We start from the raw sequence: 12771 nt of genomic DNA, 5'->3' as shown, positions 1-12771 counted from the left end.
AAACTGGCCTTTAAAAGTACTTAAAAAATACAACAGTAGTTATGATAGGTTTAGGAATTGTATCCTAGGGGATAAAGTCACATGATACAATCATAATAAAGTATATACTTGTATTGTTTCTGAATGTATTAAATGCATACAACATATTTTCAGTTGTGTTTTAAGTCACATAGTTGTATAGATTCAGCAATAAATACTTATTCTTTGCATGTATGACAGATAGACAAACAGTAAATGTACAAGTATTTAGTGACTAATCCGTTTAAGTATTTTAATGCTTAATGAAGATGTATTGAAGGGAGAAAGGCATATGCTGTTTCACAGTGGTCACGTTGTAGTGCACACTGCACTGTGTAGTCAGTGTAAATCTCAATCACGCGGTGGAGCCAGGAAGAATACCGCATTCCCTCTCAGTCCAGGCTCTGCCTCCACTGTCACCACGTCATGCGCACCCACATACAATCCCATAGGATAGCAATACCCGGGTCAACCATTTAAGTCATTAGTAATTGGTTGATTTAGCCACTCGGCCCTGAGTTCAGTAGAGTGGCCCTAGGGACTCAAAATTCTGCTGCCCCTTAAAAATCTGCTGCCCTAGGCACCGGCCTTGTTGGCCTATGCCTTAATACGCCCCTGCCGGTCGCGCTATTGGACTAAATGTAGCTCACTCCCGCTAATTAGACCAGAGCAGGAGCGAGCTACATTTAGTCCAATAGCGCGACCGGGCATGCTGTGACTAGCCAGCAAGCCTGCAAAGCGCTTTGGATATCCAAGACCCGCTCAGTAGATCCTGGAGCGGAGTCCAACTTTACACTTAAAAATCTGAAAATACTTTACATTTTTGAAGTTACCGCTAAAATAATGTTATATAATTCTGCACTGTGTGCAGAATTATATAACATTATTCTGAACGTTTACTGTCCCTTTAACTTGAAAGTTGTTTAAAATTGTATGTTCTACCTAAATCATACAATTAATCCCTTTAAGACAATGTTATGCTTTTGCTACTTTTATCAGAATTACTAGCAGGGAACGTGTCCTCATTAAATAAATTAGAGCGCAAGTGAACTTCCGGTTTCTCTTTTCTTTTTAGGACTAAAAATAAATGATTGTGCACAACTTTATACATTTTGTTTTTAATGACAATATATTGATACACAAAAAAAAAAAAAAAAAAAATACATTTAAAATGACCTCGAAGTAAAAATACTTTTAGGAGCTAGCTTCATCATACCATAAGTGGAAAACAAATGTAAGCAAAAAGATAAGAATCCAAAGAGTTATCTTGTCTGCCCATACAAAGAGTTATCTTGTCTGCCCATACACTAATAAAAGGGCATATTGTAGTGCAACATTACACAATTCATCCAACTTGGTAGCTGCAGAGGACTGTTGGTCCTTACCAGGAAACAGCCAGTGAGCCAAGTCACAGTAGGTTACGCATGACCCCACCAATGTGGTCTGTAGAGGTCTATGTTCAGCTTGAAAGCTGTAATGCTCACAGCCCCCCAGAGGGATTTTACCCATGTGTTTCTTTACAGGTTCCTCTATGCACAGTGCAAAAATGAAACACCCTAATTAGAACATGTAACTTTTTGATTACAATGTCACTTTAAAGAGCAGTATAAGTAGCTTTCAGGGTAGCCTTATGCAATTATGGAGAGCCCCCACCCTGGTTTTGTGTATCGCATCAGTAATGACCAGATGTGCATCACTACTATTTCTGTGAGCAGGAACAATCTGTCAGCACAGCGCCACTCAGCTTACAGGCAGATGCTCCATATGTCACGTGCACAGTAACAGCTGTAACTGAAATAGTATAATGTTTTTTTTTTTAAATCATCTTCCCCAATGCTTCTGTATTGCAAAAAAGCTACTAAAGGAATAGAAATGTTCTAATATGAAATGATGTCTTGTTAAGGAACATAGAGCGAATTAACTTTAGACTGGAATGTGTATTATTATTCTTCAATAGGAGCCCGGTACAGCCAAATGTTATACAGAGTAAGCTATGAACCAATTCCTGTCTGCTTGCACTGAATCTCTTCTTCAAACTGAAGAAGGGGTACATTTCCTAAACATCACACTAAAAATAGACACAAATTCAGTAAGTGTGGTATTTTATATATTATACACACACAAGGGTTGAAAAACATCAATATAATTTACTAGTCAGAGGTTAAACAGTTATTAGCCCAGAGTGAAGAAGTTAATAGTCCACTCAATGTTAAAGGGACAGTCTAGGCCAATTCAGATAGAGCATATAATTTTAAACAATTTTCCAATTTACTTTTATCACCAATTTTGCTTTGTTCTCTTGGTATTCTTAGTTGAAAGCTTAACCTAGGAGGTTCATATGCTAATGTCTTAGACCTTGAAGGCCACCTCTTTTCAGAATGCATTTTAACAGTTTTTCACCACTAGAGGGTGTTAGTTCATGTATTTCATATAGATAACACTGTGCTCGTGCACGTGAAGTTATCTGGGAGCAGGCACTGATTGGCTAAACTGCAAGTCTGTCAAAATAACTGGAATAAGGGGGAAGTTTGCAGAGGCTTAGATACAAGGTAATCACAGAGGTTAAAAGTATATTAATATAACTTGTTTATGCAAAACTGGGGAATAGGTAATAAAGGGATTATCTATATTTTAAAACAATAAAAATTCTGGTGCAGACTGTCCTTTTAAGGGGACAAAACACTGAGATGGTAAACTGACATATTATATATATATATATATATATATATATATATATATATATATATATATATATACACATACATACATATACATACATACACACACATATACAATATACTTTCATTATTTATTTTTCCTGTAATTCCATTCTGAAATGAAATTGTGAGCTTTTCAGTTCCTGTTAGAAATGGAAGTGCAGAACACTTATATTCCACACAGCCATTGGCTGCACACTCTAGTGACCTATTTATAACTGTCACTAATTGGCCACAGGAGAGACGGTAACCTAAGTTACAACATGGCAGCTCCCATTGTTTTATAGACACTAAAACTTTACACTTATTTTGTCACTATTTAAAACAGCTAATGAAATACTTCAAAAATGATTATATTATATAATTTATTATATACACATTTATATATATTTTACACACACACACACACAAACAAATCAAAGCTAACATTAAAATTGTACCCAGGGGCTACCGAGTCACAAAATATAATTTACTGCTATGATCCTTAACACGTACAACTCCCATGTCACATAGGACATTATTTTACAACAGCAATGATTAGTTGGATGGGAATATGCACACATAACGCAAACAGGAAATCAATATTTGAGTAATATGACAAATACTCAGCTGCTTTTAGTCCTGACCCAGAAAGGTAACCATGGTTATGTTTGTCTATGTTTTAGGGACAGCAAAACTATAAATATAAAGAAGATAACGAACAATCAGGGCAGGGTGTGCTGCACACTATAACCAGGCATGATTCATAAGAAAACCATTTACTGCCAAAGGGTCAGGCACTACGGACAGGGTGACTCTCCCAGGGTGCTTTGCATCCTGTAATTGTGCTCCTTCCTCTAGGGGGCCCTGTTGTTCCTCCTCAGGAATTATATTACCTTTTCTTGTATTATAATTTCAGCAGTATATTAAAGGGCTATTACATTCAAAATTAAAATTGTCCATGTAGAGACAAGTATTTCAATTAGCTGATCCAATAAACCAATCACCCTATGGATGGGTTAGGCACAAATATGCATGTCCTGTATCAAAACACACTTAAAGGGGCAGGAAAGGAAAGGTAAATACTAAACATTTATACCAACAATAAAAAAAAATGTTAGATTTTTTTTGGCATGAGAAAAAGTTCAAAGTGTAATTTATTCTGGTTTTAAAGCTTTCAGGAAGTGCATGGCCATACAAAATGGTCTGAAAGACTAAATGCTCCCTGGCTGATAGCTAGAATTATCTCTGCTTTATTAATAGAGAGTGATACCTCAGAAGATTTATATAAAAATGTTAATTTTCCTCTTTCAGATGCAACAAAGAAAATAAGATTTTGGGAGTCATGACTCCATAGATCTGCCAAGCTGAGCTGTATATTTAATATATTTTGGCAGGCAAGGAGTTAAGGCACACTGCAGCCATGTAAGGCACCTCCCCTTACAGGTTTTACCTTTGTACAGACTGTCAGACACTGGGCTATTCATTCTCACAGGGTTGTGCAGTCATAGAAGGCAGCCTGGTCATTTATACACTAACTATAAAGGATAATGTTACTGCTATACAGGGACTTTCATATCACAAGTAAAGCATTAAAAAACCCTTTGTGAGAGGATAAAACAAAAATCTATGTAGAATTCTCAGCTTTGTGAGCAATTGTAGCTTATATAGACTTTTTTTTTTTGCTATATTGAGTTTTGAAATATGTACAACAATTTCTTTTATTTTGCACTTGTGTTTATCTAACATTAAAAAAAAAAAAAAATTCAAACTTTATTAAAACACCCTTTATAAACTTATACTATTAGGAATTTTGTAAGCCACTCTTTAGATATACTGTATAATGTATATATTTTGCTATTTGTAATATTGAGACTTTTTCAACTGAGGCCTGGGAAGCGCATCACTTCCTGAGCTTTCACATGTCGATGTAATAATTATTAATCAGACTATCACACCCTCCTGTATCCCAGTACTAATCTCAAAATATTGCCCATTATCTACCCCTTGGTTTCGCCCTTCTGTTTTTTTTCTCTTGTTACCAAATTAAGTACATACTTACAGGGCATTCCTCTGCAGCTGCCAAGTCCTGCATCAATACCCAGTTAAAGCTAGAGAGGTCCCTGGGTCATGAGTGCAAGTGTCTGGTTAAGGTACCTGACATTCTTCGATACTGAACATTTATCAGAAGTGCAACACAGCCACAACTGGGGAGAATCTATAAGGTGTTGTCAATTGGAGCAACAATGGGAGAAAAAGTGGCTTTAAAGATATATCAGACGCATAATTATCTCCCACAAAAAATGAATTATCCATTGTTTAAAAAAAAGGGGGGAGGAGCTTTATAATGAACTAATTTGTATTGCCCAGTTTCCCACTGACTGCAGAGAGGCTACTGGTGTGTATCAGCAGTATTCAGAACCCAGACCCTACAACATGCCACACTTAGTGCAGGTGCTCAGTTTTATCTGTGCCTAACAGACCACAGCAGGATAACATATTCATATAATTAAGTAGTATTTCAAGGGGTATGTCCTTAGACTGCTTAACAACTGAAATCTTACTGTTAAAATAAAGGAGTTTTAAATACTTTCAAAATTGCTTTTAAAAAAGGACGATAAGCACCTTGAGATTTTTTAAATGTAATATTTAGTTATGTGTAATGAAACAACTTTGCAATATGTTTTCATTATTTATTTTGACCCTTTTCATGAATTTATGTAAAAAAAAATGTGGATTTTTTTTTTAAAGTTTTAGAACTTGAAATACACTGGCTTAATGATCAAGGCTAACTATGCTACATATTTCCCCAATTGGCTTTAGCTGATAACTGCAGAGCAATGTAGTTTATACTAACTCTATGATAGTGGTTAGCCTTGTTGTCTGCTGCAGACTAAAGCCCAGATTGGCTCCCCCAAATAAGGCAAATGATGGATAGAGTTTTACTATTGATAAAAAAAGCACAATATCTAGATATATGTGTTTTATTGTATTTAAAGTGATATGAAACCCAAAATGTTTATTTCATGATTCAGATAGAGAATAAAATTATATACTTCTTTCCAATTTACTTCTATTATCCAATCTGCTTCATTCTCTTGATGTCCTTTGTTGAAGAAACAGCAATGCACATGAGTGAGCCAATAACATAAGGCATGAATGTGGAGCCACCAATCAGCAGCTCCTGAGCCTTCCTATGTATGTTTTTTTAACAAAGGATACCATGAGAACAAAAAATATATATAATAGAAGTAAATTAATAATTTGTTTCAAATTGCATGCTCTATCTGAATCATGAAAAAAGTGGGTTTTATGTCCCATTAACTATTGGCCCTCATTTTTAACCCTATTCTGCTGCTAATTTTTTCTACATTCTGTCAAACACTGAGTATCCTACCTATGTGATCTTAGGTCAAGAAATCTTCACAGTGCCAATCATTAATTATCATAGTTCTGTGCTTTCCTCCATATAGATTAATACAAAATGACTAAAAGTCTAAATGACTAACTCTAAAAACTTCTAGTTGTATTGATTGCAATATAATATGTATCTTGGTTCGTTTATTTTTATTTCTGTTTAATTACATATTTAAAAACATTCAATAAAGATAATATACTTAAAAAAATGTGTTTACTGAACTTTTAACAGCGTACATTAAATGATAGAGAGCAATTTGACTATTGGATGATGTTGTTAGTACAAATTAACATTAAAGGGCCATTATACACTCATTTTTTCTTTGCATAAATGTTTTGTAGATGATCTATTTATAAAGCCCATAAAGTTTGTTTCTTTAAAAAATGTATAGTTTTGCTTATTTTTTAAATAACATTGCTCTGATTTTCAGACTCCTAACCAAGCCCCAAAGTTGTATGTGAATACCGTCAGCTGCCTTCTCCAGCTTGCTCCTGTTTGTGTAAAGGGTCTTTTCATATGCAAAAGAAGGGGGAGGGGGGGAGTGTCTTATTTGCCACTTGCAGTGGGCTTTCCAGCTACCTTTTCAACAGAGCTAAACTGAAAGCTTCTAAGTAAGTTTTTAAACCGTTTAATACTGGATTTTTATATCAGTATCTGTGCATCTTATTCTTTATAGTAGTGTCTATTACATGCAGTTATATGAAAATGAGTGTATACTGTCCCTTTAAGTATGTTCTGCTTAAAAAACTAAAAAGTTATTTTGTCACTAATATTTACCCTCCAGAGGGGCCTGTCAGTGTGGGCCAATCAACTGTATGTGTTGTGAGCCATCATTCTCATTGGCTACCACGGAATGCTTGTAAATAATGCATGCAGCCAGCAAGCAAAGAAAAGAAAGTGTGCCAATTTGTAATAAAAATATCTTTTCATGGAATCTGCAATTAGTTTTGAACAAACATTAACCAGACATGTAAAAATAATTCATGTAATAGAGACAGAGATGATGAACTGCAAATATAAAATAGTTTAATAAACTGTACTTGAACATTTATTGCTACATATTGTGTATATCAAGACAAAGGATGTATCTGATATCAAATAAAGATAATTTTCATTGTATGTAAATGTTGCAACAATTCTGACAAACAGGTTTTGCTAAGCATCCAATAGCTTATTTTCTTGAGTTTTTATTCTGCCATCTATGAGAAATGTACACTAAATTAACAGCCCTAGGCTTTGCACCCATTAGGTACACACTGATGTATTTGTTAACCCTTTTGTGGAGCAAGTCCAGATATAATTGTATTGAAACAATTTACCTAAGTTTCTGAACCATTGAAATGGGATCCTTTTCCTTAAAAAATAACTTAATTGCCCTACAAAATACAGACGGATAGAAGATGCTAAGTTTACTTACTATTTCTGAATACATAGTAGTACTAAACATTGCCAATTCAGTCAATACATCTTGTTGGCACACTCTTATTGCCTGTTTTATACATGTCCCTCAGCAGAACAGATAGAGATCAAGGGGGAAACCTAGGTTCCAACATGACAGCACCCATAACTTTATAGAAAACCAGAGACAATATAGTCAAAATTAAACTTTCAAAATTCAGATAGGGCACACAATTTTAAAACATCTTTCTAATTTACTTATATGATTACATTTGTTTTGTTCTCTTTGGTGAAAGTTACATCTAGGTAAACTCATATGCTAATTTCTAAGCCTATGAAGGCAGCTTCTTATCTCAGTGCATTATGACAGTTTTACACAGCTAGACAGTGTTAGTTCATGTGTGCCATATAGATAACACTGTACTCACTACAATTGAGTTATTTATGAGTCAGCACTGATTAGCTAAAATGCAAGACTGTCAAAAGAACTGAAATAAGGGGGCAGTCTGCAGAGGCATAGATACAAGGTTATTACAGAGGTAAAATGTGTATTATTATAACTGTGTTGGTTATGCAAAACTGGGGAATGGGTAATAAAGGGATTATCTAATTAAACAATAAAAAACATGTGAAGTAGACTGTTCCTTTAAGAAACCGTTTAAAAAAAAAAAGTTAAAATGACAGGTAAATAAAAATAATTAAATTATACAGTTAAGTGTTTTCATTACACAAACATTTTAAATGACAATATCAATACAATATATGTTTAATGTAGCAACATGTATAAAAATGGCTGCTTATTTCCAAGAGTTGTTAAATAATATATAGTAACATTCTGCAAACAAAGGATAATTAAACTCTTTAATTACCAGGCATTATCCTGTACAAACCATGCCTTTAGTGTGATAGTGCGACTGCTGCAGAATGATTTTACTACACACCTACAAATAGAGGCTAAACAAATGCAGATTGTTATTAGAATTGCAAGCAGAATGTTTATGAGCAGTATTTGACTGCGAGTTCTGATGTGTCATAAGACAACAACGCCTTTCCCCCCAGTATCTTATCAGCGAACAGTGCAAGAACAGAGTCTCATATCTTCAGCAGGCGTGTTATGTACATTTATATCCAAGGCCAAAGTCTGTCACAGTGCAAACAGGTTAAAGTGACCACTCATAGTCATGAAAGGAAGCTAAGAATAATTTAAATGCGGTATAAGTACAAAACCAAAATGATTTAATGTGTTAAAACATTTTATTCTTGCACTGTTAATTGCATATATATAACAAGTCAAAATAAACTTTTATGATTCAGACAGAGCAGCAGTTTTAAGGCACTTTCCAATTTACTTCCATTGTGAAATTTTGCACAGTGTTTTTATATTCACACTTTCTGGGGAACAAGATTCTACTGAGCATGTGCACAAGCTCACAGGGTATACGTATACTAGTCTGTGATTGGCTGATGTCTGTCACATGATACAGGGAGGCCGGAAAATGGGAGAAAAAATGAATTTGCTTATTTGAAATTCAGAGTAAGTGCTATTGCATTGTCTTTTTATTATGCACTTGTTAATTATGTAACTCTACTGCATTGAGTGGTCCTTTAACCTATGCAAAGGGTTTAAACACATAGTTAAATAGAAATTAAGCACGCTGAGATTGTACTATACAAAAGCACTTTGCTGTTCTAATACTTTGTCCCCTTTTCCTGTTTTTTGATGTTTGTATTCAGTTGCCTAACGGCTGATGAGACAAATACTAAAAACCTGATGGTGGATACAGACGTGCCCCCCATAAGCATGAAAACAAAAAGTAGTTTTATTATGTCATTTATTTTTTTTCCCAAGATAATACAAGTTAAAATATCCCATTAGCTTTACAAATAAAAAAAAAAATGAAGCTCACATTTCTTTAAGCTGTCTCATGATCTAGGCAGAGCACGCAATTTTAATTTACTTCTATTAGCAAATTGACTTTGCTCGCAGTATCAGGCTCAGTAGCAAATAATGCATTACTGGGAGCTAGCTGGTGAATGGTGGCTTTATACATATGCCTCTTGTCATTGGTTCGCCAGATGTGTTCAGCTGGATACCAGTAGTTCATTGCTGCTCTGGAGTAAAAACTTTAAATGCTAGATATATAATTATGTATTCAGAGCATAGATTAGCAAGCTTAATAATAATAAGCAGGTGCATTTAAAAAAAATAAAAAAATAATATTATTAAAGATTGAAAAAATAAAAGAATAACGTTTTAGTGACCTTAAATCAATAGTACAACATATCAGTGAAGTTTAAATATGTTTAAAACAAATTAACATATTGTTCAATAGCTAAGCTCCGCCCATCACTTGCTGTATCCAGACTTCAGAGTCATAATGTTAGTATAAAGTTCTTGGTTATGCAGATATTATCTGCTAAAGCCAGTTAGAGAATATGTATCAGGGTTAGCCTTGATAAGACTACAGTGTACATTTTCAGTTCTGAGAATTAGAAAAGCCACACTTTTTAGAGCAAAAAATTGCATGAAAAGAGGGGGGGGGAAAAAAAAAAAAAAAGGGTTTTACTACACATAACTAAAGCTTTTGCATTAAACGTTCAAAGCATTCACTGTCCCTTTAAAAACACATTCTCAGTACAGCTTTACCTATATTTGCTTATTGCACTGGTGCCAACAAATTCCAACGCCAGTGTGCCTCATGCCCTTCCTGCACAGAAGCTCTTTTCCAAACTATCAAAATTGGCAACACAATTTACAGTATAACATTCAGCACATAAATACAGTGAATAAATTGTATTTGAATCAGCACCTAAGGAGTTAATCTCCTTGTTTGTTTTTCAAGTCCTTTTAGGTGAATCAATACAGCTGGATATACAGTGGCAGATACTTTTGGAATACAGACTCACAATATATACTGCAGGTTGTTTCTAAAATAAATCACAGCAGTTTAGCTGCATAGTACAAAAGTCATTTACATTAAAGGGGCGGCGCACTCAAATTTTTTCAATCTAAGAGAGAATATTAATGTATTGTAGAGTTGTGTCACTGTGCATCAATACAATTAGAGTTGTCCCTTTAAGCCAACAAGCATTAATACACCAGTATCAGCACAAAACACACACATTTCCTGATATTATAAATTTAAACACATTGTACTTGAACTTTTTTTCAGATAAGAGCAGACACTATGCATAAATACAGATGTTTCAGATGTGCATAAACATTAATGTCCTGATTTTTTCAAATTAAGCATTTTATGTCATTTTTTCATACAAGAATGTTTTACAATGTTTAATTGCTACTCTAATGTGAATTAAGAAAACTGTGAAATCAGCACTCCTTTAAAGAACTACTCTCCTCATTACAGAATGTGAGTTTTGGTCATAATTGCTATTGAGAAAAATGCATTAATAGTAAATTTATGCAGTTATACACAATATAAACGTGTTTTGCTCCACAGAGCTTTCAATCTACCAGACATATGGGCCAGAGAAAAAAAACCTTCAGAAGGTCATACAGAGCAGAGCTTTTATTTGTGTGCATTTACCAAATTAAATTACCTTTAACCCTTTCCCTAACACTGGGGAATATATCTACAATACTTTAAAAAGGTGAGTCCTTAGTCAAATGTCAACAGATTTCATACAGCCTCACCCACGCAAGCAGCATTAAACTACTGTATGCAGAGTCATTACTAGCTGTCCTCAACACAGGCCACACCTTGCCTACCTGCAGCTGCAACCTGTATGTCTGAGCGCCAAATACTTAGAAAAATAAAGGATTAGATTCATGACTATGAAATGCACTTTCCATATAAACCATCAACATTCAGATGATTCAGTTGCCACTGGACCTTAAAAACACCTGCAGCAAGGTGTTGATATGGGGGGGGGGGAGAGATAGCAGGTGTATAGAATGTGCAGAAACAATTTAACTCTTTGTCTGCCAGAGCAAAATGCAATGAACCTCTGATTAATCGTGTTAAATGAGATAACTGAAAATTATTATATAAAATATTGTGGCACAAACCAGATTTATATATATATATAAATGGTATATACACATACTACAGTAATTCTGCATTTGTATCTCAATATTATTGTAAAATGTCATTTGGAAAACTTTTTTGTAGTATAAAAAGTGAAAAAATACACACAGTAGTCTAGTAATCTCTCCTGCACAAATGGCACAATACAAACTAAATACTAGGTAGGAGTTAAGTTACCCATTGAGCAATAAACAGACCCATTATACTGTTGCTATTACTAGCAATCTGCAGGGATTGCATTACCTAAAGCACTAGAGTCACAATGAGCTCTTGCAGGCACCACTGAGATGAGTGAGCACTTTAGGAGTTGGGTAACCCAGAGTAGAAGAAAGTGTCTATTGTTTGGGGCATCTAATAGAATTACATACGTTTTTTTTTTTTTTTATGGTCCTTACTTTAAGAGCTGACACTTCCCTAAAACAGGATGCTGCAATAATATAGAGGATGTATCACATCATGTCAAGAGGGCAGACTTGTAATTAAACTTTCCCCAAGTGGGCACTGGGCAGCCAATCCAGGGAGGTGTCACCCGACAACTTACCTATGGAAACCAGCTTGATGTTCTCCTTCTCCAGGAACTCAAGGGCCACAGAGACGTTCTCCAGCTGCATCTGGCTGAAGGTGGGTCTCTGGTGGTACTTTCTGTACATCCTCTTCTGGCTCAGCACCTCCAGCAGAGCTATGAGCCGCAGCCCATCGCTCAGGTCGGTCTGCAGGTTACCGATCCTCTTGTTCACGCACTTGAGGTGCTCGTTGCACCAGCGGGTGAAGGTGTTCTGCTGGATCTTCTTCCATGGGGCGTCTTCAGCCAGGTCCTTCTCGGTGACCGGCATTGCAGAAGGTGCTGTGAGCAGGAGCAGTGAGGGGAGGCTGTGCTTAGAGTGCACTGGGACTGAATGCTGCAGTCTCCAGCTCTAACCACACTCAGGGATAGGGATAGAACTGCACATGTGCACCGGCTGCACCGCTCCGCCCCCACCTCCTCAGCTAGAAAGTGCGGCTCCTCATCAATACCTAAGTGCCAGGCGCCACCTGCTGGCTGCGCGTATAATTACCGCAGTATTAGTGCTCTGTATCTATTCTTGTGTTTCATACTGCACTTATTATCTAATGAAATTGTCATAACCTCTATAGTCTGTATATTGTGCATCATTTGTTATATATACTGAGGCTGTACCTAAGTACCTGGTGA

General features: G+C 35.6%; 1 protein-coding gene across 1 annotated transcript in view; it reads right to left on the bottom strand.

Annotated features, from left to right (window-relative positions):
- The window catches only part of FLNB (filamin B), a 341931-nt gene extending 329433 nt beyond the window's left edge, over positions 1 to 12498 (bottom strand). The window contains 1 exon segment of the mRNA XM_053720866.1: positions 12121 to 12498. Within this exon segment, the coding sequence (XP_053576841.1) occupies positions 12121 to 12412 (292 nt within the window). The 5' untranslated portion in view covers positions 12413 to 12498.
- Positions 12499 to 12771: the final 273 nt, after the last annotated feature.

This window comes from Bombina bombina, chromosome 7, assembly GCF_027579735.1.
Source record: "Bombina bombina isolate aBomBom1 chromosome 7, aBomBom1.pri, whole genome shotgun sequence".
Lineage (NCBI taxonomy): Eukaryota > Metazoa > Chordata > Amphibia > Anura > Bombinatoridae > Bombina > Bombina bombina.
Note: the sequence above shows the minus strand (reverse complement) of the source record. Positions and strands in the feature narration are given on the sequence as shown.